This window comes from Cibotium barometz, chromosome 34 (assembly GCF_041138505.1).
Source record: "Cibotium barometz isolate CiBa-2024 chromosome 34, ASM4113850v1, whole genome shotgun sequence".
Taxonomy (NCBI): Eukaryota; Viridiplantae; Streptophyta; class Polypodiopsida; order Cyatheales; family Cibotiaceae; genus Cibotium; species Cibotium barometz.
Genome location: NC_141079.1, coordinates 35,800,026 through 35,826,920, shown reverse-complemented (window position 1 = coordinate 35,826,920; position 26,895 = coordinate 35,800,026). Strand labels below are relative to the sequence as shown.

Below are 26,895 nucleotides of genomic sequence, written 5' to 3'. Positions count from 1 at the left end.
AGAGCTATTAGAAGGGTATAATGTCAATGCTTTTGTAACAAGTTGTCTACCATGTCAACAAAATAAGGATCCCATACATAAGCTTAGTGGATTACTTTGACCAGTGCCTATTCCTGAGGGAAAATATCAAAAAAGCAAGGATCCCACACTTAAGTTCAATGGATTGCTTCAACCTTCACCTATTCTCGAGGGAAAATGCACTCATATTTCCATGGGTTTTATCACGAGGCTCCCTCATATAGAGGGATGATATAAGTGGCACAAACACTTTATTCTTTCCAAAGTCAAGTACTTGGCATCTATGGTTGTAAAACAAGTTGTTGATCGTGTGTTCAAGTTGCATGGGATACTACAATAAATTGGGAGCGACCATGATGTGAAGTTTATGAGCTCATTCTGGAGGAAATTATTTGAGATCATGGGGATTATTTTGACACCTAGCACTGTTTATCACCCCAAGATTGATGGGCAAACCGAGAGAGTGAATAAGTGGTTGGAAACTTAATTGAGGCATTATTTCAAGGAAGGGGACTGGGTCTTCTTAAGAATTCCCAAGACTAGACATGGTGCTCTTAAGGCAACACAGACACCACGTTAGCTCATCACAAATAATTTTGGTGAGGTTGCTTACCAATTGGGGCTTCCATCAACTTCAAAGATTCATGGCGTGTTTTATTTATCACATCTAAAGGCATACGTTGGGCTAAAAGTTCTTGTATAAGATGAGTTACCTTTACTGAATAAGGAGGGGATGATTATGTACTCAAAATTATTTTGGGCACTAGAAAAAGAGTCCTTCACAATCGTATACATTGGTGAAATACTGAGTCAAACGGTAAGAATTACCTAACGAAGAAGCTTCTTAGAAACTTGCCTCTACATTGGAAGGGTTAATGGGTTGTCAGATGCATTTGAGGGGTCCAATGATGTTTTTGATAAGAGTGAGTTAGCTTGCTAGAAATTCTTGAAAATTCACTTTGGACAGCCCTATGCTCTTTGGTTATGGATGCATAGTGCTTAGAATCTTCATGAGGCTCGCACACACACATATATACACATGTAGATGTGTATATTTATATGTGTATGCATGCACAAACACACACACACACACACACACACACACACACACACATATACATGTATGTGTGTGTGTGTGTGTGTGTGTATATATATATACACACACACACATATATATATATACATACATATATATAGTGCACACATGTGTATTTATATTATATAAATAATGTATATATTCATACATACATACATTATATGTGTGTGTGTGTGTGTGTGTGTGTGTATATGTATATATATATACATACATACATACATTATATATATGTGAGTGTGTGTGTGTGTGTATATACACACACACGCGCGCATATATATAATGTATGTATATATGTATATATAATGTATGTATGTATGTATATATATATGTATATATGTATATGTATATATATACACACACAAACACACACGCACATATATAATGTATGTATGTGTGTGTGTGTGTGTGTGTATATATATATATATATATATATACACACACATACATTATATATGTGTATATATATACATACATACATACATTATATATATGTATACATACATACATACATACATTATATATGTGTATATATATACATACATACATACATACATACATTGTATATGTGTATATATATACATACATTATATATATGTATATATATATACATATACACGCATGCACATATATAATGTATGTATGTATACACACACACACACATAATGTATGTATGTATGTATCTGTACGTATATGTACACACACACACACACAAACACATATACACATATATACACTATACGTTATACATACACACATAAATAAATGTGTGTATGTATAATGTATAGTGTATATATGTGTATATGTGTGTGTGTGTGTGTGTGTGTGTGTAGATAGATAGATACATAGAGAGAGAGAGAGATAGAGAGAGAGAGATATATATATGTGTATATATATGTGTGTGTGTGTGTGTGTGTAGATAGATAGATACATAGAGAGAGAGAGAGAGAGAGAGAGAGAGAGAGAGAGAGATGACACCATTTATAGTAATCTTTTATGCCCCTCACCACCAAGGATCGTACACGTGAGTGCATGTGAGTGGCCACAGTGGTCCAGCCTTAAACTCTGTGCACATGATCAAAGCAAACCCATGCCCTCTTTAAATCTCCACTACTAGTTCGACACATAACTGGTTCACAAAATCCACTCTAGAAGCATGCCCACTTGTTGACATCTTAAAACAGAACATCGTTTGTGATCCTAAGCTACTTGCCTTGGAAAATAGCTACAATGAAAGAACTCATTAGTGCATTCCTTCTTCAACTCTTGTACACTTGACTTTGGTCCTTGTGCGTGCCCACCTTAGTTGGACACCTTCACCATTCTCTTGAACCTATTAGGCAAATATTAGATGCCCATTTTCAACAGTAAAGAAAAGATATACTACCCCCTTAATAAAAAGTCATGCATGAGATGTGAGCATGAGCTAGATGTGGGCATGAGCTAACAGATCTGACATGTGAGTCAACCATGACATAAGCATGAGTCAATGAACCTAATAGTATACTAGCAAAAACCTACCTTGAACACTTATAAGGACACACCTACCCATGTTCTATAACAAATATGAGATGTGAGTCAACCATGACATGAGCATGAGGAGTCAAAGGATAGGTGAACAATATTATACTAAAACCAAATGCTGTCTTGAAGACTTGTAAGGACACACGTACCCATGTCCTAACAAGATTGCCTTATCATGCAATCTGTACCAGCATTAGTTTCCAAGAAAAACCAAATGCTGCCTTGAAGACTTGTAAGTACACACGTACCCATGTCCTAACAATATTGCCTTGTCTCATGCATCTATACTAGCATTAATTTCCAAGAAAATTTCTTGTCCTTTTAGTGATTAGTGGAGCATTAAGTACACCTATTTCTCAATAATTGCTTATTTACCAACCTTGATTGAGGCATGGGGTCCTACACACTTCTTGGAAATCCGTGCCCAAGAATGCATATTTCATAAAAGGAAAGAATTGGTGGACCTATTTCTTTAAAAAATCTGTGAGTCCAACCAAACATGAGATATGAGATGTGAGTCTACTAGGCGTGAGACATGAGCCTAGCTCACCAGATTAACATGATGCATATCATTAAAAATTGCAAGATGTGAGGAGTCGTGAACCTAGCTGAGACATGGGACATAGGAGTCGTGAGTCTAGCTTACCAAATGTGAGTCACGAGATGTAAGACGGACATGAGTCATATATCTAGCTCACCAAATGTGAGATGTGAGATGTGAGATTTGAGACAGACATGAGTCATTACATACAAAATTCATGACATGAGCCCACAACTTTGCTAAAGCTAAGTTATTGAATTTGTGTGAGCCATGAAAAACATGAGCTATGAGCCCGTGAGATGTGAGTCAACCAAGCATGACATAAGTTAATCCACCTAAAAAAAGAATTCAAATAACCCAAAAAATCAAACTTAAAAAAGAACTTTTTTTTGTAGCTTGGGTAGAATACACATATCTGAATACATTTAGATGTGCTTAAGGGAGCATTGTAGAGATTATTTCACCTGAGAAAAACCCTTTAATGTGAATCTGTCGAGACTAATTGTTGGAAATAATAATCCAGTCAACTCTAGTGCATTAAATCAAAACATTTTTAAATCCATCCAACCTTTGGTCCCAACAACCAACCACCACTCACCAATAAAGTGCCCTGTTAAAAGGTAGGACATTGACCAACAAAGTGCCACATTAAAGGGTAAGTGTTTATTAAGACTCATTCGGATCTACCTTAAGCAAGGAGTTTTGGGAAGAAATGGGCCAATTAAATGTAGATGTGAACATAGGAACATTGAAACCCTTGGAAACGAGAGCTACCACCAGAGTCTTCCAAGCCATAGATCTAAAAATAGAGCCATCACCTTTGTGAAAATGGCATTAAATTCCCCCATCTTTGGGTAAAGCTCTAGTGAAGAAACGGAAGTAGGAATAGGTACCTCAATGTTTGCTCCCTCACAGGAAGTGGTCAAACCATGTCAGATGCCATAATGGTTTTTAAACATTTGGTTCTTAGCTAGGTTTAACCCAAGCTGACCATGGCAAAGTAGCCCAATAACCACAATTTATGAAAATCGAGACATGTCTCTTTTGTTGTACCATTAGGGATACCATAAACCATTTAGCAAAAGCGTAAGCAAGAGTCCCACCTTCTCAAAGGAGCCCATCATAGAAGCTTCTTCATTAAGAAACCAAGTTTTAGTTCCTCTCTACTCGGTCAAGGAATGGGGAATACATGGAAGGGTAAAGAGCCAATGACATGGACTAACTCAAACCCAAGGGTTCCACAAGAGGAATCACATGATGTGTCCTCAACACCCACAAGCCTGTAGCCTAAAAGCCACACCAATGTAGGATGAGTGCCATTGGAAAAAACCACACAACCCAACCCCATGGGACAAGAGACACCAAACCATGTTCCCTTACATTCCACCACCACATGAATATGCAAAAGGCATACTTAGGATGATGTTTGAAATAGGAAGGGGGGTTGCTATAATCATACAAGCGACCAACAAGGCCGGGCCCCCCTCCCTCAGAACCCTTGTATCCACCATAAAGGTGGAGGGTTAGGGGAGGCCAAGGGCTCTTTTTAGCCCTATATACTAGGGTCAAGGACCCTTAGTATAGGCATATGGATAAAGCATGCCACATGTCAGTCGAGGAGGAAACGACCCACCAACAGTGCATTAGGAAGTTCTTTTGCAATCCTTACTACAGCCTATTATAGTCTTGCATGTAGCCTAATTGTTAGTGTACCAAATCTATCTAAGTCATCTCTAACTATTTGGCCTCCAAGAGCCACCATCTAAAGTATCTAAACCAAATCTTAGTGGGTGTTCAGGCTACTCAACCATGGCTTATGCTTATCTTGCCCGCGTTGTTGTGTGCCGTTTCCAACAATGGTATCAAAGCTCCTAGGTTTTCGCTTCTCCTCAGTGTGCCCTCTCTATGCTCCCTCCTTGCATACATGCTATAGGGTATGGCCAAGCCAAGCCGCTCATGCCTCTGAGCCAAGCCATTGTGCCTCTGAGCCCAAGCCTACTGTTGTGACCTCTAAGCCAAGCCATTGTGCCTTGGAGCCAAGTGATCCTCGTGTGCTACAGCCTCTATCGGAATTTTATGTTGGGAGTCGTGTTGGACGACAGGGGGTGTTGGAGGGCCGTTTCCTCCTCGATTGACATGTGGTGCGCTTTATCCCATATGCTTGAGCTAAGGGTCCTTGAACCTAGTATATAGGGCTAAAAAGAGCCCTTGGCCTCCCCTAACCCCCCACCTTTATGGTGGGTACAAGGGTTTTGAGGGACGGGGCCTGGCCTTGACGTTGGCCGCCTGTTCTTGCGTGCATCGTTGTGCGCCGTTTCCGACAGACACCTCATCCTTTGGTCCGCAAAGCTTCGTATGGGCAAGTTGCACCTTAGTCATCTTATAACTTATTGCGTCATATATATTGCCATGGGTGCTTGTATATAAGCACTAATAAAATCCCTCATTGCTCAATTCATCACTTGATTATCTATTTTCATTGCTCAATTCATCACTTGATTATCTATTTTCATTGCTTCTATACCCTTGTATCATTTGTGCACAGTGTCTATTTCATCAATTTCTACTTATAGCATAAAGCTCTTTTCATTAGAGCATATGGTTGGGAAGCAATGGCCATTCATTGAATCAAATTTTGATGATAATGTTGATATTACTTTTTATGTGTAATTCATGCTTACTTTTTCTCAAGGAAGACCTTGCATTTGTACCACAATATGCTAATTTTAACAAGTAAGGGTCCATGAATTCAAGTACTTGACACGCTATGATCCTTGAGGAGGTGAATTTAAAGGCCTTATGCAAAGTGATTGCATCATGGATGTTAACATTCTACAAATGATACATTCCCCCCCGGTACTACATCTCGATCCACTTGTATCAAGTGCATGGAGTAGAAGCGGTGTAAAGAAGAACATCTCGTATGGCCTTTACACACACCAATTCATGTGTGAGCTAGGTTATGAACAAGCAGCTGGCTTTCTTAGTTCAAGCTTTATGTCATCATGGGGTGAATGTCTGTGCCATCATGGGGTGCTGCATCCACACATGAAGCCACACCCTCCACTTTGGACATAGATGACGTTTGAGGAAGCCCATGTAATCATGCATGCTGGCATATACACAATATACGTACAATCAACACACGCACCCCATCGATCCAACCAACCAACGTAATAGCGTACCCACCATCCGTCTCTTCTTCTACCTTCTAATTCTTCCACCATCATTTGTTTGACAACAGCAGTATCACCATGAAGCAGGAACCTTTCAGACCGATGCAGAAGAGACCTGTCAACTACAAGTTCGACCAGCCCCTCCCCAAATACATGCTCACGGTACACTGTGTGTGTGTGTGTGTTGCTTTTCGCCCAACCGAGAAGAATGGTTTCTAGGAATTTTCTGTGAAATTAGGGTTTCTATCGTTTGGTTCACTTGAATTTATACATGAAACGGGGTTCCCCTCTTTGAATCATGGCTGTCACCTGTGTTCTCTACTTGGGTTCTCTGCAAAACTAGGGTTTTCCATTTGTTCCATACTTGGGTTTCTCTGGGCTTGTAGGGTTTGTGTCTTAAATTAGATTTTTCTGCCAAACTAGGGAATGCAGGATTGCTCTCTGAAAGTAGGGTCTCTATCTCTTTTTTTTTCTGAGGGTTTTGTTTGTTGCCAGGAGGCTGAAACTGAGCACAGAGTCCATAGCCCCATGAAAAATGCGAAAGAGGATTCCAACACCGTGGTGATTAGTGCTAGCGATGTCAACCGCATCAAGGTATTGATCTGAAGACCTCCTTCACACATATAAAAATAGCTTGAGAATTTGGGGTTAGGGTTTACAAGCTCTTATGGGCTGTTTGGTTGGAAATGCAGAACTCTTCACTCATACTGACGGAGGTGGATATAGCTCGGCAACGCAAGGAACAGTATGATGAAAGGATGAGGAACTCCGCCATTGCAAATCAACGGAAAGCCATGATGTTGAAGGTCTATTATTTCTTGTTTTATGACATTGAAAACCATTGAATGGTTTTGCTTTTGTTGAATGATTCTCCTATGAAGGGATAGGTGCCATTTATCTATTATATAACAAAGCAAGGGCAACTATTTCCCTGTGTGTGACATGTGCCTGACTTTTCTTGCTGTTGGGTATTGAGATAAATGAAATGAAATGAAAATATTAATCGTCAGTGAGAGGCCAAAAAAATGGCCTTTGTGTACTTTGGCACCAGTGAAAGCTTTATGCAAGTATTCTCCATCCCACAAGGGAGGGAAGGTATGCGATGTAGGTATGCGATGCCATGAATCATGAGAATCGCCAGTTTTTTTAGGACTGAACTCTGGTCTTTTGACATGATTCTCGATGGCTATGTCTATTGGCGGTGATCAAGAATGGTGGCAAAGTTGGTACCGAGGGCCATATGAGTCCTTTTGTCAACCTGGAGAAGCTGCTGCAAAGTTGTTACATCCTTGAAGAAGTTGGGAGAACCATCCCTAATGACCAAGTAAGCCGAACATGTGAGTCATAGTTGTTACGAGGCTCGCCTCTAACCGTTAGAGGCGTTCGAGGCGTACAAGCCTTCCGAGGCATTCGAGGTTTCGTTTGAGGCGTCTGGGCATAGTTGATTTCTTTTTTTGGACCATTTCTGGTTTTGCCGGTTTCTACCCGTTTGAGTCCGTTTGAGTCTCTAGATGGGGGCTATAAGGGCCCCTCTAAGCTCTCAAGACTCACACACTCTCTCTCTCTCGTCTCTCCCTCTCTCATACACACTCTCTCCCTTCCTTAAGGCTTAAACCTTGCTCAAGGCATCCCCTCTCTCACACACTCGCTCACTCTCTCTCACACTTACTCTCTCCCCCTCTCATACACACCAAGGTGGTACTCTCTCTCTCTCTCTCTCTCTCTCTCTAATAATCTATCTATATATATATATATAGTTAGAGGCGTGTTAGAGGCGTGTTAGAGGCGTCTATATATATATATATATATATATATATATATATATATATATATATGTATGTATGTATGTATGTATGTATGTATGTATGTATGTATGTATGTACATACATATATATATATATATATATATATATATGTATGTATGTATGTACATACATATATATATATATATATATGTATGTATGTATGTATGTATATATATATATATATGTATGTATATATACATAATGTATGTATGTATATATACATAATGTATATGTATATATATATATGTATGTATGTATATATATATATATATGTATGTATATATACATAATGTATGTATGTATATATACATAATGTATGTATGTATATATACATATATATATATAGACATATATATGTATGTATATATATATATATATATATATATATATATATATATATATATATATATATACATATACAGACACCTCTAACACGCCTCTAACGTCTCTAAAAAATACGTGTCTTTCGAGGCGAGTACCATACCCGCCTCGTACCAAACGCCTCTGATGCCTCTAACAACCCTGACGTGAGTACAACGTGTTCTTTAGTTTCCTTGACGTGTAGTTGACATAGAGCGCAGAAAAGAGCACCTTTCTCCTCCTCCCCTCAAAAAAATATCCAACCTCAATATCCAATCTATACATTGAGTGCGGAGCAGTGTAATCTCTCTCTGCACTCAGGCCGGCATTGGTGCACAAATGTACAGTTGAGTGCGGTTGTGTTCTTGTGTGTACATGGTCCAATTATTAGGGTGAATATGTGTGCAATAATAGTCAAAGTTGGATCATTTTTGTGCTGTTCTCCATCTCTGATGTGGAGCATTTAAGATAAAGCATCTCGGTGATGACGCAACTCTAGTAAATAAAGGGCCAAGCATCTCTGGTCTCTGTAATGTACCACTTGTGAGGGGGCCAAAGCTCTCTGTGTGTACCTGTATCTCATGGTACATGGGGCACCTAAACAAATAGTGTTCTTCTGTTATGTACATGATGCTAACCTCTGGTTAGTAGGCCTAATCGAGGGGTTTGGGAGATCCTTGGGATTCGGTTGGTAGGCTGATTCTAGGTGGTTAAGGCTCATTTATAATCCCAGTATGGTTATTAATAGCTGGACTGCTATTATAGGCCATAGAATCCACTTTATAAGTGGGGTATTGGTTCAGTGGAGTATTGTTGTTTATGGTATGTACCTAGATCATGAATGGTACTGTTACTCCTGCTAGTCCATAGCGATGCACACGTAGTCTTGCCAAAGGCCTTAGCAAGCAGGTCCTGGTGGTATGGGATGCCAGGGCTAACTTGCATGGAATGTGGGATTGGAGCCTTAGCCCCTAGGCTCGGGGAAGGTTTGTGGATACAGATTGTGAGCTAGCGCCTGCATTTAGTCAGGTTTAATCACGGTGTTTAGGAGATCTTGGGAGGGTTTTGACTACTCAAACCCCTTACAGTTGGTATCAGAGCGACCTAAACACGGAGGTGAGGGTGTGGAGTGAAAGATTTCTGTGTGTTCTCACGTCTGGTTTTTGTCAAGTGTTCCACTTATTTTTCTTGATGATGTTTCACTAGGGTTTCGTCTCGATTGAAAGGGATGGTGCTTTTGTGGTTTTTCTGTCACGCATGCTTGATGGTGTTGGTCGAGAGAGAGAAAGAAAAGAAAGAAAGAGATTTTATTAACGTCTTCCAAAAGACCGAACTTAGCCTATGAGACAAATCAGTGTACTTGTGTGGGGTATTCTATGTCATCCCAACAAAATGAAAAAGTACTGAACTAAAAAGCTGAATCTGGGTGTGCAATAAGTACAATGAGTGGGGGAGGGGATAGAACTCTACTACTAGGAGAATGCAAAGCTATATGCATGGAGTATACAATCATGATATGCAACCTAGCTAGCTCCATCCTTAACCATACTGGGGGTATAAAATGGTATACATCAATGAAGGGGGTGTCCACAGCTCCCTGAAGAACATGCCTGGGTCTGCTCTGAAGCGAGCCAGTCGCTCCGCACCCTCTATGTGAAACTGAGCTTTGATCTCTGTCATCTCTCTCTGGTATAGGCGTGGTGTCCGAAAGCCAGGTGTCCTCTGTCTCCTGCGGGCTCTGAGTGTCTTTGCTCTCTGGAGAGTAATTCCTTGCTGTGTAGGGGTTGGGAGTGGGGTGGATCTCTGAAAAAATGTAGTAATCTGTGTTTGTCGTCCCCCCTCTGGAGCTGTCTGAGCCTGTAATGATGTCTCTCTGTGACGCTGTATGTCTAGAATGAATCTCCCCAGTATGCGCTGGTCTGCTGCCTCAAAGAGCTGGCGTAGGGAATGTGGCTCTTTGAATAAAATGGGATATCTCTCTCTCATGGCTGTATATGCTCTGCATCTGCATACTCTCCACCTCCTCTTTGCACAATCTGCATACCCTCTCCTCTCGGGGGATCCGTGCTGCCCTGCCAGTCTCGATCTCCAATCGATGTGATGAGACTTTAAGCTGACCAATAGCTACTTGGGAGCCGTGTGGTAAAAAGCCCTCCATGTATCTAGGCCTCTATAAATCCATCATCAATGATACTCATGAAGTGATCTCTGTAGTACAGCATCTTCGGTGGAAGAGGCTGTGTAGGCGATATCCATGTCTCTTGTGTGTATAGAGCTGCAATAGGTCCTGTCTCAATACTCTGTTCCTCTCACTATGAGAGAGACGGATATGTGGTGCATCCCTGTCATACTGGAATGGTGGTAGATGATCCATGTCTTGGCCATGCTGTGAGAACCAATGTGTGACATGTGCATACCATGATCCTCTGTCTCTTGCCTCAGCCAGCTATCTAGATGCCTTAAAAGCTCTGTATGACAATCTGTCCTGTGGCATCTTTTGAATTTGTCTAGCAGGCATAATAGTCTGGAATATGGCCTCTACCATCATAGGAGGCGCAACAAACTCTTCTCGGATAATGTCATGAGGTACTGACGGTTTGCTGCGTATCATGCGTGCCATCATGAGGGCATGTGGTCTCTCTATCTGTGTCCACCAATGGGTAGCAAGGCTTGGTGCCCATACCGCTGCTCCATACATCAGTGCCGGTGTAACTAATGTGTCAAATAGCCACCCCTCGTCCGGGGCTCATGAAAATGCGCATGGTGGCACTGTCTCTCTAGCATAGCCAATGCTGCATATCCTCGTGTCAATCCAGTCCAACAACCTCCCACTTAAAGGCAAAGTGCCCTTAAGTAAAGGAAAAGAAAAAATCAGCATGTACATGATAATATACAAGGCCATATCAAGGCTGAAACTGGCCTCATCCAATGCCCATCAAGTGTCTACAATGAGCAAACCACTCCGGAGGCAAACCCTTTGTCAACAGATCAGCCGGGTTGTCATCCGTATGAATCTTAACAAGCTGAATTTGCTTGTTCTCTATCACCTCTCTGATGAAGTGATACTTCACATCCACATGCTTCGTCTTTGCATGAAAGACAGGGTTCTTTGCCAACTGGATGGCACTCTGACTGTCACAATGCAACAATGGAATATCCCCTGTATAACCCAAATCAACCACTAACCGAGATAGCCATAATGCCTCCTTGCAAGCCTCTGTGGCTGCAATATACTCGGCCTCTGTAGTAGATAAGGCAGTGCACTTCTGCATCCTGGATATCCATGACACAGCACCTCCTGTGAATGTAAACACATAACCGGTAGTAGACTTCCGGTTATCTGGATGACCGGCATAATCCGAATCTGTGTAACCATGCACTAATGCATCCTGTTTGCCAAAACAAATGCACATATCTTGTGTGCCCTTCAGGTATCTCATGACACCTTTCACTGCTTTCCAATGCTTCTTGCGAGGGTTGGCCATGTATCTAGAAACCACTCCCACTGCAAATGCAATGTCCGGCCTAGTAGCAACCATGGCATACATGAGACTGCCACAAGCTGAAGCATTGGCCATATCAGCCCTGCCACTATCTGACTGTGGGCTGTCCATAGCACTGAGTTTCACATACGGAGGCAGAGGAGTACTAGTCTTCTTCCCCCCATCCATATTGAACCTCTGCAAAACTTTGCCAATGTATTCCTTCTGAGACAAATACAACACATGCTGATTTCTGTCCCGAAGTATCCGCATACCCAAAATGTGATTTGCATCACCCAAATCCTTCATATCAAAGGTCTGATGCAGCCTCTGCTTCAAGGCATTCATCTCCTTACGAGATTTCCCGGCAATCAACATATCATCAACATACAAGATGAGGATCAATAGACTGCCATCCAAAGCTTTCTTGGTGTATAAGCAGTGATCTATGTCACTTCTCCTGAATTTCTGGGATTTCATGAATGTATCAAATTTATGATACCATTCCCTTGGTGCCTGTTTGAGCCCATAAAGACTCTTTTTCAGCTTGCATACAAGCTTCTCCTTTCCACTCACTGCATAACCCTCTGGCTGTTGCATATATATCTCCTCATGGAGATCTCTGTGAAGAAAAGCAGTCTTCACATCCACTATCTGGAAAAGAAAAGAAAGGAGTGAAGGTAAGTATCTAGCCCTACAATACATCAATATAGGGTCTCTGATGTAAGGATCCGCGAACCCTCGGGCGTCTGGGTCTGCCCAACTGGATAGCTCTCTCAACTAGAGTCCCACGGGGTGCCCACTGTTGGGCTGTCGGCTGTGTCCTCCCGGGTAGTCCCTCTAAAGAAGTCAGTAATCTGTCTTTGTGTGGACTCCCCGCCAGTCAGGCGTCTGCTCCTCATAATGGACTCTTTGAGCCTGCGGATCTCTAGGAGATAAAAACCCAAGCATCGCTGATCACAGAGAGAGAGAGAGGGCAGGGGGGCTGGCGGGAGAGAGGGTGGGAGGGAGGGCTGGCGCAGAGGGGGTTGCTGGCGGGAGAGGGGGCTGAGGGGGCTGGCGCAGAGGGGGTTGCTGGCGGGCAGAGGGGGCAGAGGGGGCTGGCGCAGAGGGGGGCGAGTTGCTGGCGGGAGGGGGGCAGAGGGGGGAGGGGGCGCAGAGGGGGGCGAGGGGCTGGCGAGCGAGCGAGAGAGAGAGAGAGAGAGAGAGAGAGAGAGAGAGAGAGAGAGTATGCTTGCTTGGTGTGCAGATAGCTTATGTTTCTTGAAAATTTCAGAAACCCTAAAATTCCCCTTTGCTTTGCTGTGAATCGTGCATCAGAATAACCCTTGTGTGGGAGCATTGTTGTAGAAAGCGTACATGTTTGGTGGTATGTACAGGTTGAGAGTGTGAAACCCATGCTAGGGGGCTGTACGGCAGAAGGGTGTGCATCTTGGCCATGTCTGTAGGGTGGGTGAGAGACTGAATTCTGTGTCCAGCAAACATGTGGTATACAGGGCACATAGGGCAGCAGAGATCTCTGCATAGTAGCCATAGGAAACCTGCAGGCTGGCTGTACTATGTACGGACTGCCATATGGGAGGTCGTACAGGCCAGTCAGGGGCTGCAGTATCTGATTACAGCCAAGGGGGAGGGCACACAGCAGCCGCACAGTATGGAGTATGGAAAAAGCATGTAAAAAAAAAACTATTTTGATATGCTAATAACAGAGTGTGCTCACGTTTTTGGAAAATTGTGTAATGCACCAGTGACATTCAACAAGATGATGTCTCGGGTTTTTCGGGATCTCATTGGCAAAAGTGTCTTTTCATCTTCCTAGATGACATCCTTATCTTCTCAGGGACTGCAGAGCAAAAACACACATTCCTACTCTAAATCCATTGATTTTGCAGCTGAATGGTTCGCGTTTTTAAAACTTTTCTCAAATCTATACTCCACTAGCTTAGGCTTCTTGTCTCCCCAACAACAGTGCCAATGTGATGTCATTGAGTCTAGTGGAGGGTATAGGAAACCCTCACTCTACTCATGTCATCATGTGGGACCGAGAAGACGATAAGGTAGAATCCGGCTAGGGCATGGAAACATCCCGAATGCGATAGTACGTAGATAAGAGAAAAGAGTGAACCACCCACTCACATACACCAAAGAGGTAATGTAGATGAGAATGCCACGGAATTGGCAATCCCACTCTACCCTCGAGTCTTGAAGACGCTCTTCTCCCTCTTAGTCACACTTGATGTCGGCGGACTATATCTGTTAGCAGTCATCTCCTGTCTGTACCATATTACTCACTGCACAGGAGTTCTCTCCATTTTTCCTCATTGTCCATTTTTCCCTGTTTTCTAGTTGTTGGGGGGGGGGGGGGTTCTGTTTGCTGCTGTTGGCTGTAGTATTGCTGGCCGACCAGGTGTGCCCCATCTTATTGCTGGCCAACTTGTTTTTTAGCTGGCCGATTGGACCTTTTGCCAGTCGTGGGCATTATTGCTGCCGTCGGCCTGTTTTGGGCTGGCCGACCAGCAGCCTAGGGTGGTATAAATACCACCCTTGCCCCCCACACCACAATTGTACCGGATCTTGTGTATATAGCAGAGTTTATACAGCTTCTCTCTTTCTACACTTCTGCGTTTTCTTTCTCACAGTAGTTCATCTCTTTTCTGCTGTGCATTCTGACAATATCATGGATCTGCACCTCACGGGTGTGTCTAGCTCTCAATAGTGATCGCTCCCTCTCTCTCTAGTGACTCTGCAGGTGGGTGGGGCACGAGGGTCCTGTCATCTGGTATGTAGTCGATGGGCTGTGTGGTACCTCTTCCTCTGTATAGCAGGAAATTTTGCATTTTGGAGCCTTTTTCACTCAAGAACTGCGAACACATTGTCATTGAAGACAAAAGAAAAAACACAAAAGCACACGTAAGCATTTCTTTAAACTCTCTGTCCAAAAGAAAACTCTTTTGTGCAGATGGAAGCTGATAGGAAAAAGAAAGTTGGGGCCCTCACAGAGACAGAAAGGTTAAGAAAAGAAAAGGAAGCCTTGTAAGAAAATCATAACTTTTCCACTTACAACTATATTTCTACATGCAAATAGAGAAATAAGAAACAAAAATGAATTTAAAATGTTGAGGTATGAGCTTTATGACGTACTTGGAAAGTTCAATTCACTGTAACTTGAACCAAATAATACTATCCATGCAGTATTGGTCTTTTAAGAGACTAAGGCCGGTGAGTTGGGTGTGCAGCTGTTGACTTCCAAATTCCTTTACACACTTAACTCCCTTCAATGTGTTTCTTGGACTGTGTGACAGCTGTCATGGCCTGACGGTTCCATTGGATTGCTGGCCACACAACCCCGCCCTTTACACATGTGGGTTGGTACTAGCCAGTCAACCGTGAAGCCATCTTTTAAACCTGGTCAATTTCACTGTGCACATACCCTGCTGCCAACCATGTTTGATCCTCCCTACTATTTTGGCCTTGTGAAAAATAAAATGTGGGCCCAGTGGTTGCAAATATCCAAGCGTCAGGCAGGCATGTTTGTGAGGAATCTTTGAGTTAGAGAGCCCCTAGCTCTGTCCTAAGGTTGTGGGTGCACGCATAAATGCACACACGCACAGGTGCACACAACACCCCCATGGATAAGGAGACAGCAAGTTGAGGCACTGAATGGGTTGGCAGACTAGCCTCAAAACAGGTTACCATTGGGTCATGTCCGTTAAAGACCTTCACAACAGCTCCAATCTCCATTGAAGACCTTCACTACAGCCCCATCCACACGAGTTGGTAAGTGATTCAGGCCAAACCCTTAAGAGCAATTGAAAGCCTGAAGGAGTGCTGAAGTGATGTGAACCTGCGCTGCTGCCCCCGCCTGCGCACCCTCTGTTGCCTCTGCCTGCTCCTTTGCTGCTCCCGCCTGCGTCTGCTGCCTTCGCCTGCCCAATTGCTGCCTTCGCCTGCCCTTCTGCAACCCCCTGCCTGTCCCTCTACAGCCTTCGCTAGCCTTTCCTCAATCCCCACCTGCCCTTCGCTAGCCTTTCAGTCCCTGCCTGCCCTTCAGCTGCCCCTGCCAGCCCCTCTGCTGCCCCCCGCCTGCCTTCGCCTGCCCCCGCCAGCCCCCCTTTTGCTGCCCCGCCTCCCCCTTTGCTGCCCGCCCCTGCCTTCTTCAATCCCCGCCTGCCCCTCTGCTTCCCCCGCTTGCCCCTTTGCCCTTGCTTCCCCAGCTGCTCCCCGCCTTTGCCCCCCTTCCTCTGCTCCCGTTTTCCCAGTAGCTATTTTATCTGGATTCAAGTCGGCCGCCCACTTTTCTTGATTGGTCTTATGGCTTTTTCTGCCGCGGCCAATCTCTCATCACCGCCACTGGCCGGGAGAATCATCAATTTTTCACAAGACGAGCTCACCTCTCTTCAGCACGACATTGACCTTGAGGTCCAGACTACGCTTGTTGCGAGAGTTTATGGTTCCCACCCCTCTCGTTCGTAGGCCCGTGAATGGCTTCTAGCAGCTCTCCCTTCGGAGCTGATTGTGCACTTTAGGATACTCGTTTACTTGGTCGAGGCTTCTTCAAGGTGGACTTTCATTCTTTAGAAGCTGCTTCTCAGGCTTTGGCTAGCAGGCCCTTTTCTCTTGGTCCTAGGAAGATTTTCTTCTTTTAGTACTAGGTGGGCTTTGATCCAGTGGTGGAGGATCAGCGCTCTCACTACGGTTCCCTGCTCTTCCTCGGTCCTATTGGAAGCTTTTAGCTTCCATAGGGGCATCCTTTGGCCAGGTTCTAGAGGTACCAATCCTCCCGAGCTCTCCCGCCTCAGCTTCCGCGGCCGTTACCGCCACTCTTGATGGTGTACCATGGGTCCTTGTGCTTGTTCTTGATCCATCGATTACTGATGATCATGTTATGCTTCAGATACCTGACGGATCTCATTTCCGCCAAAGGATGGAGATTGCAGGCAGACCTGACCAGTATCGGATTTTTGGTCGACAGGGTCACATTGCTAGAGATTGTCCCAGATCGAGGGGCCATGCTAGGAGGCGGCGTGGTCCTGCCCATCAGAGGCCTTTTGCAGATGCGGAGACTCCAGCTGCTCCTTTGCCACAGCAGACCACACAGCGTTGGGTTGTGGTTAGGGATGGCAGGCACCCTCGGACCCTCGTACCTGCCCCTTCACCTACACCCCCTATGGAGCACCCTAACCCCTATGCAACTCTTGCCTCACAGGATGTTGATCCTTTTTTGGAGGATGAGGCCTTGTAGACACATGATCTGGATCCCTCACAGGAGGATGCTGCATTACAATTACAGGATGATTGCACCCTTGAGGATGATGTTGCACATTCGCATTGTCATGGTACCTCTCCAGTTCTGAGGACTAGCCCTGGCTTTTCCCCGGAGTGGGAGAGAGAGGTAAAGTTTACATCGTTAGATTTTCCCTCCCTTACCTATGCGAGACGTACTTCCGCCTCTAAAGGGGGTCCTTCGTCGACCACGAGATCTGGTCGTTCCTACTCTGAGTCTTTATGAGGATTGTCTCTTGGAACATTCAGGGTCTTGGGGGTTTTTTTCCACGTCGATGGAAACAAATTGTAAAAACCCAGCTTCATTGTGTAGTCACAGGTGGACATATGGATATATTGCTCTTGCAAGAGCATAAACTGGATGCTAGTCAGTGTGGGAGATCAGGCAAGCTTCTCTCGGGACACACCTTTTGGTCACCGGCTGCTGGTACCAAGGGTGGTGTTTGTATCTCTATTTCAGCTTTGATCTTGCCTTGCATCATTGGACATGGTGTCATTTTACCTGCGAGAGCGCAGTGGATCCTTCTTATGCAGGGTACTACACGCATTGGTATTCTCAACCTCTATGTTCCTAACCATAGAGGTGAGAGGATTGCCTTTTGGAAATCTCTCACTACATTGATGCCTCTTGCCGACCATTGGATTATTGGTGGGGATTTTAACATGGTTGAGATGCCAACAGATAAAAGAGGTGGACATGAGGGCTTGGTGCATCCTCTTGAAAGAGCGTCTTGGGAGAGGTTTATACTCTCCATGCATGGTAGAGATTGTTGGCATGAGGATGACATTTTGAGGAGTCCATCCACTAACAGGAGAAGCGATGTAGGATGTATCTATGCTCGGTTAGACAGATTTTATGTGGATGATTGGGTGCTTGACAGAGGTGGACATACTTTGATTGCTACAGGCACCTCCAAATCGGATCATTGCCGAGTGGTTTTATGTATTAGAGATCCGAATTGCCATGGATCAGCACCCCATGTACGCATCCCTAATCATTTGTTTTCAGATGCAGAGCTATCGCGTCGTATGCTTGATATTTGGAGATCTCATGACTTCTTACAGGCCTCTCAAAGCCTGGCCTCTGCTCTCTGTGATATTAGTGACTTTTATCACACATGTGCCCTGTCTAAGAGGCAAGAGGCCTCGGACTTAGAAAGGGCTATTAGACGTAGATTGGTTGCCTTGCAGAAAGAGCACGAGAAACATCCTCATGCTCAATGGGTTTCAGATTCTTTATGTATTGTTAGAGCAGAACTTCATCACTCTCTTGAGCAGCGCGCGGAGTACCGTTTCCATGCCCAGGAATCCTTTTGGACACAGATGGGTGGCAGATGTAACAAACATTTCTTTGCTTCTCACGGCCCATCTCATGCCAGAGATAGTGTCAGGCAGTTGCAGGATTATATGCAGTAGATTCTTTGGCCCCTTTTCTTGCACACCTGTTTAAGAGGGCACTAGCAGAGGGTTTGCCTGCGGAGTGCACGATGCACACCATTGTGCCGAGCAACTATAGGACGGTTATGGTTGGCCACGTGTTGGCCTAACTCTATGGTGCAGTGTTGGAGCAAGAGCTTAGCTTATATGCTGAGCGAGCAGGTTTACGCTCATCAGGGCAGGTAGGCTTCAGGAGAGCTTTCTCTACCACTGACCATGTATTCACTTTGAGATGTATGATTGATCAGGCCAGAGTGAGGAAGAGAAAGCTCTATTGCTGCTTTGTGGATTTCTGCAAGGCATTTGACACAGTACCACGAGAGAGGCTCTTTCAGCGCCTGCAGTCTCTTGGCATACCAGCAGATATGACATGGGACAGCTATGCATTATATGAGCAGGTTTTTCGGCAAGTCAGATGCCCAAGAGGTATGTCCGAGACTATTGCTAGCACCATTGGTGTGAAGCAAGGATGCGCACTTTCCCCCACGCTATTTGGGTTATACATTGATGAGGTGGCTGACTTCATTACACGGGGAGGCGGAGATGGAGTTGATTTAGTAGGTACCTCAATACATATTATGCTTTATGCTGATGATATTGTATTAGTGTCTGAGTCTCCAGGAAGTCTACAGCAGCATCTACATGCACTCGATGATTTCTGCACATAGAGGGGTCTTACTGTGAACCTTGGGAAAACCAAGGTTATGGTCTTTCATATATCGAGACAGGGCAGGAGTCAACTGACATTCACTCTCGCAGGATGCTAGGTGGAGGTGGTGACATCATACGTGTACCTAGGGGTTACCTTCTCTGCACCAGCCACACGCTTCACCATGGGTTTAGCAGCCAGAGCTAGATTGACATGGGGATATGCAGCATTGGCTATGCTAGAGAGACAGTGCCACCAGGCGCATTTTCAGGAGCCCCCGACGAAGGGGTGGCTATTTGACACATTATCGCTTCAAAGCAGACCCAGGCATGTTCTTCAGGGAGCTGTGGACACCCCCTTCATTGATGTATACCATTTTATACCCCCACTATGGTACAGGATGGAGCTAGCTAGGTTGCATATCATGATTGTATACTCCATGCATATAGCTTTGCATTCTCCTAGTTGTAAAGCTCCATCCCCTCCCCCACTCATTGTACTTATTGCACACCCAGATTCAGCTTTTTAGTTCAGTACTTTTTCATTTTGTTTGGATGACAGAGGATACCCCATACAAGTATACTGATTTGTCTCATAGGCCGAGTTCGGTCTCTTGGAAGACGTTAATAAAATCTTTCTTTCTTTCTTTCTCTCTCTCTCTCTCTCTCTCGACCTACTACCGAGAGGTGAGGCTCTAGCGTCTCCCTCTAGGCTCTATCTATCTCTCTCTCAAGCTCTCTTTCCCGCTCTTAAGCTCTCTCTCTCTTTAGACTTTGCCACTTTGGCAATGAGGTCCAGAGGAAAGGAAAAGCATGAGGCTTTTGCCACATCACCACCGGTGAGAAACCTACTGGTAATTCGGGGTCATGGAAATGGACGTGTAACTTTTGCGGGAAGGGTTACACAAGTAGCGTCACAAGGCTCCTTGCACGTGTCTAGCTTGGTGGGGCGCCGTGCAAGGAGATTCCCCAAGAAATTGTGGATGGTATAGTGAAGAAGTACTCGCTCATCCGCAACCAAGGCAAAGGTGGACGTGGGGGAGCTTCCATGTCCGGTACCTCCGCATCCGTGACTCCTTCGCCCATCCCATCCGGCTCCAGCTCTGTCTCAGGCGGTTCCAACTTCCAATCAAAGAGGCCAAGGGAGGAGAGCTCTCCAGTTTTGAGGCAAATCGCCATCGGTGCAAACATTAACAACCTCACCTATGTGAAGGCGAAGATGAAAGCCGCGAATGAGGAGAATGCACGCACGGTGATAGATTGCAATCTCTCCTTAAATGTGCTCAAGGTTCCACAATGGCACAAAATGGTGAAGGCCATTGCGGAGGTGGGGCCATCCCATGGTGAATGGCATGGTATCACCTACCACGAGATGCACACCACCGCGCTTGATGATGAGAGGCAAAGGATCAACGACAAACTCACACCCGTGCGGGAAGTATGGTCGAAGTATGGTTGCTCTATCCTCTCCGATGGATGGAGTGATCGGAAGAAGAGAGGTATCATGAACATCCTTGTTTCATGTGCTCTCGGCACATACTTCTTACGCGCCGTGGATACCGGAAAGGCAGGGCAAAAAACATCGGTGGACTTTATTGATCGTCACATCGAGCAAGCCATCATAGAGGTATGTACTATGTACTATGTTCAAGCTTCTAACTTCTAAGAATGTCATTGCATTTGTCAAATTGCCATTGTGTTACTTGTAGGTTGGACATGAAAATGTCATTCAAGTCATCACGGACAATGCATCCAATTGTCGTAAAATGGGGCGCTTGGTAGAGGCGGAGTTCCCATCCATTGTATGGACTCCTTGTGCCTCCCATTGTCTAGACCTACTCATGGAGGATGTGGAGAAGCTAGAGTCGGTGAAGAGGGTGGTTGCACAAGGCCTATCCATTGTGAATTTCTTCACAAAGAAGGTAAAGGTGCTCGCTATGTTTCGCGAGCAAAGCAACTTGGAACTTAAGAAGCCCTCTTCCACGTGCTTTGCCTACATGTGGCTTCTCTTGGAGCGGCTATATGACATGTAACCAAAGCTCCAGATGACCGTGGTCTCCCTGGATTTCGTCACATGGCTAAGGGAGGAGTTGGTGACTAGTGCGGACGAGGCCCGAGCTGTTCAACGGCTATGCATGAGAGAGTCCTTTTGGCGCGAGGTGCATGCCATTGTCATTGCGGTGACTCCCTTGTGTAGGGTTTTGCGCATGGCTGACATGGAGGGCTCCACATTGGGGCTGCTCACCCACTTCATGCGAGAGGCTTAAGCGGAGATTCGTGCGACTACCGTGCTTGATGAGGAGGACCCCGACACTCCTATGGAGGGGATTAGGTAAACGGTTAAACCCATGTCCCATGTTTTCAAATCTCGTTTTCACATCTCTTTCTCGTTCCTTAAAGACTTAACCTTAAATTTAACCTTAAATTTTTGCATTCTAGGGATCCCACCGAGCCTCCACTCACTCCGCGACGCGATTCAATCGTGGCGCTTGTGGAGAGGAGGTGGTGATGGATGCATAGACCTCTCCATGGTCTTGCAGCCTTGTTGCATCCCGCTTACAAAGTACCAAGGCTCTTCGCCGATGAGGAGCTACTTTCCGATCGGGATGCCTACTTGCCAAGGATACTTCCCGTCCACGAGCAAAGAGACTTCCTCCAAGAGCTCATTCGGTATAATGATCAGAGGGGAGCCGCTTTCACGAACCCACTTTGCTCGAGTAGGGAGTCAATGGTCCGGCCACTTTTTTGGTGACCAAATGACTCACGTACAAAAAGTGGCTTTGAGAGTCTTGTCACAGGTGACTATTGAATATATGGTGTATACTCTAGTCTCTAGACTCGTAACTACTAATTAGTTCTTACATTCTAATTTCTAACTCTCTTATTTTTCATAGGATTGCTCTTCGGGGACATGTGAGAGGAACTGGAGTTCCTACTCACTCATACACAGAAAGATACGAAACTGTCTTAGCACCATGCAGTTAGAGCGGCTTGTATATTGCTGTGCTAACATGCGCATGGTGGAGAAGATGCATGACATGGAGATCTCCAAACAGGTAGAGATCTCCAGAGTTCAACGTTCAACTCATTAATAATGATTTATAAATGCATGTGCCATGACTAGAGTCTAATAATTATGTTTGAACTTTACTTTCAGGTGAATGTCGACGAGTTCAAGTTGACAGTGGACACTCTTAAGAGTGTCCACAAGTAGTGAGATCTAGATGAGGAGGCCATATATGCCGATCTCTATAGGGAGCTAGAGGAGATTGACCGTCGAGTTTCTCGTACTTGTAGAGGTCGCGTAGCTAGAGGTGGCACACAAGTAGGAGGTCGCGGATGCACTATTCGGCGTCCTACTTCGACCCCGGTTGTTACATATGTGAGGCGTGGCTCCGGCTCGACTTTGAGGAGCACTTTAGCACCTATTGCTGAAGAAGAGGATGCTCCTATTGCAGGCATCAAAGAGCCCGAGTACGATGACGAGGGCAATGTCCTTAGCAAGGGCAGTTTTGGGTTGGTCTCTGATGATGGAAGCACCTCTAGCGAGGACATTCCTTCCACTAGTGATTTCTCTGAGGAGGAGGACTAGAGACTAGACTCTAGTCTCTAGAGTCTGGACTTTAGACATTTTTGTACTTAGTGTTGTGACTAGTCAGTGGTCAAACATACTTTTTTGTATTTCCTATTGTAGGCCGTGCGCCACGACTCTTATTTATGGCATGTTCAGTGTTCATTGTTCATGACTCTTGAGTTTTTGTACTAGTTTATGTCATATGACAAATTACAACTTCTCTAGACTTTGTATCTCTAAATGTGTACAAATATCTTTTTTTAAAGTGGATCGTATCTCAATCGAACTTATTTTTCAAAATTTAAAAGTCCGGTACCGGTACCGTTTTTTCGTACCTTCGTTTCGTACCTGACAACTATGATTTGCATCAGTGGCCAAGGAGAGTCTTCAGCAGAGCCTCGGGCTAGCTGGATACTCTGCCGACGTTTGGGCCTCCCCGTCCTTGCGTTGGGCATTCATATCATTTGTACTCAGCATTGTACAGCATTTTTCCAAAGAATAATATAAGCAAATGCTCCTGCTTGCAAGGGGGGGGGGGGTGTCCTTTAGTGGGTATTGGGACCCAATATTATGTCGTCTTCTACATTCTCTTCTCTCTCCCTACTCTCTAAAGTTGATGCTAAGATTCTCACCACATAAAGGTATAAAGAGGGCCTTGTTGTGCGTTATCACCTCAGTGCATGTAACGTTGGTATCAGAGCATCAGGGTGGTAACCCAACTCGGCTACCTAAAGTAGTGAGAGCATCCGGTGGATGGTTATACTGCGGTCCGGAAAAGAAACCCAGGCCTCCACCATATCGGGATCAAGAAGGAATGGAGGCACAAAGCTTCCAAACATAAAAAACGCTTCCGCCAAGCACAGAAGAGCTCCTAAAAACGATAATGGAGCAAATAAATTCTCTGAAGATGCAGCTTACCGCCGCTGAAAAGGAGAAGTCCAAAGAAGGCATCTCAGATGTGGCATAGGTCTTGCAACATATTGAAGAACAACGAAGAAAAGATGACGAAGCAAAAAGAAAAGCAGATGAAGAAAGAGAACTGAGACGTGCAGAGGAACAGAGGGATTTTGAAGTCACACACAAATTTGAGGAATACCAACGCCGCAGAAGAGAGAAGGCTGACTGAGAGTTCCAGCAAAGACTCGACTGGGAGGTTGTGCAAATCCAAAATCAGCAAACGATGGCACAAATTCAGGCAGCTCTCCCTCAGCAGGCGTCACATTCCTCGTCCTCCACCGCCCCTACCACCACCATCATACGAACCTCTCCAAATTTTAGTAAGTATGATGGTAAGTGTGATCATGCTACAGCTACTCAATTTATTCATCAATTTGAAGCACATTTTCCATTAGCTAAAATCATAGATCCACAAGACAGTCCATGTGGTAGCACCCCAACTCACCAGGGAAGCTGTTACTTGGTGGCAACATTGGTCACAACTTCACATAGACCCCCTCACAGGCCAAGTCCGTTTTCATTGAAACACCTTCGTGGCTAATCTCAAAGCCCGTTTTCTTCCACCATAGTACATGACCAATCTTAAGGATGAGTTTTACAAACTCACTCAGGGTGGTTTCCCTGTTTTGACCTATTCAAACAAGGTCATTACACTGGCCCAGTAGTTGGGCATATCGGAAGAAGATAAGCTCAAGTAGTTTATTCGAGGTTTAGACACTACCATTAGGTACCTTTGAGCCTCAAACTTATGCACGGGCATTGACCCTTGCTCAGAATCAGGAGCTGTTGCTGAACGGAGGTAAGCCCAAGCAGGTACAATCTACCCCAAAGCCCCAACAACAACCATCTACCCATTAATCATCTACCCAAGGTAAGGGGGCTCAGAACAGCAAAGACGAAAAGGACCAAAAGAAAGATTCTACGTCCAAGAAGACTCCTGAGGAAAAAGCTAAGGAGGGCATAACCGGAGGTTATCTCCAGCTTGATGAATAAACACGGTGCCGGACAGAGAATCATTGTTTCTTCTGTCACACTGTGGGAAACGGGAAGAAAGATTGCCCTAAATTCCAAGCTGAAAAGTTTGCTAAGGCATCCACTTCCACAGTAGCAACCGTAGCATCATCATCCATACCTCCGCCATCAGCCTCAAATGCCGTTCAGCTTTTACCCTCTTTGAATTCAGTGCCAACAGTGGTATTTGATGATAAGCAAGAGGGTGAGGTTGAGGGCAAGACAAAGGCTCTCATCCGTGCCTATGGCACTTCAAAGGGGCAGCAGTTCACTGCCCTCGTCGACATGGGCAGTTCTGAGGATGCCATCTCTCCGCAGTTGGCTACCAAGGTGAGTTGTACCTTGGTTCCTTATCATTTGGATGTGGACGGATTTACCCGTGGCCTACGTACACACATTACTCATAAAGCTCTGCAATTTGAGTTTCAGGTTCAGCGGGCCACATTCCAGCGAGATTTCATTGTCTCCCCTCTCATAGGGTGTGACATGATCCTCGGGATCCAATGGTTTAGACAGTATGCATCCATTCCTGATTGGAGGCAGGACACTATCACCATCGTTGAAGACTTTCCATCGCCTCTCATGATTTGTGGGGATCGGAGTATTCCTGGCATTCCACTCATTTCCTAGATCTAAGCCCAAAGAGCCATTAGAAAAGGAGTAGAGTGTGCGTTACTATACATCCACTCTCAGTCTAATGCAGTTCATTAGCACCCGCAGGGGAGCAACGGATGGCTAGTCTTTTATCTCGATACAACAACATCATGCTGCGAGACGACCTCCCGTCCTTTCTCCCACCTAGTAGACTTGCGGACCATCGCATAGAGTTGGTTCCTGGTTCAGAACCTCCCATCATGTTTTCCTTTCGCCTTTCTAAGGCATTGGAGAGCGAGCTGGAACAGCAGTTAGCTCAGTTACTCAGGTCCGGTTTTATCCGACCATCCTCACCATTTGCCGCTCCCATTCTGTTTGTACAGAAGAAAGATAAGTTTGCATGATTATGTGTGGATTACAAGACGCTGAATAAGCTAACAGTGAAGAATAGGTTCCCCATGCCCAGAATAGAGTACATCCTGGAACGACTCAATGGTGCAAAGATTTTTTCTGAGATAGATCTTAAGAGTGGCTACCATCAGGTTCGGATCTTCAAGGCCGACATTCCAAAAACAGCCTTTAGGACCAAGCGTGGCCACTACGAATTTGTGGTGATACCCTTTGGTCTCACCAATGCACCAGCAACGCTCAACAAAATGGTGTCTTGGGTTTTTCAGGATCTCATTGGCAAATGCGTCTTCATCTTCTTAGATGACATTCTTATCTTCTCAGGGACTGCAGAGCAGCATGAGCGAGATGTGGCACACACAGGTTTTGCAACTCTTGCAGGACAATGAGTTGTTTATCAATGTCAAGGAGAGTGAGTTTGGAGTCCAGGAGATCCATTACCTGGGTTACATCATCAGTTCTTCAGGTATTAGTCTCGACCCTGAAAAGGTACAGGCCATTCTCAATTGGGATGTTCCCACTACAGCCTAGGAAGTCCGCTCATTTGTGGGTCTTTGTCAGGCCTACAACACCCATATGGACAACCTTTTACTAACCTGCTCAAGGGCGTGAAGACTCGTCGTCGGAAAGAATCCGTCACGGGTAAGGCTCTAGAGGCATTCCAGGCAATGAAGAAGTTTCCTCTGAGTCTCCAGTTTTGAAGTTGGCATCATGGGATGATCCTTTCGAGGTGATTACCGATGTCAGTAACCTTGCCATTGGAGCTGTTTTACAAAATGGTAGGCTAGTGGCTTGTTATAGCCGCAAGTTGACTAATGCCAAGAAGAATTATTCGGTGTATGGCAAAGAGCTCTTGGAGGCGATGACCGCTCTTAAGCATTGGAAGCACTTCCTTTACGGGAGGGACTTCATAGTTAAGACAGATCACCAGGCACTTAAATGGTTGCAAACCATGCCTAGTGCCCAATGGAGTGACGGGCAATC

At 44.9% G+C, this 26,895-nt stretch overlaps 1 protein-coding gene across 1 annotated transcript in view; it reads left to right on the top strand.

Moving 5' to 3' along the window:
• The first annotated feature begins 6,259 nt into the window (after positions 1-6,259).
• LOC147618971 (cilia- and flagella-associated protein 45-like) overlaps positions 6,260-26,895 on the top strand; it is a 32,881-nt gene continuing 12,245 nt past the window's right edge. Inside the window, exons 1-4 of the mRNA XM_086774508.1 lie at positions 6,260-6,514; positions 6,848-6,946; positions 7,045-7,158; positions 14,959-15,032. Coding sequence (XP_086630634.1) covers positions 6,431-6,514; positions 6,848-6,946; positions 7,045-7,158; positions 14,959-15,032 — 371 coding nt within the window. The 5' untranslated portion in view covers positions 6,260-6,430. The remainder of the gene's footprint in view (positions 6,515-6,847; positions 6,947-7,044; positions 7,159-14,958; positions 15,033-26,895) is intronic.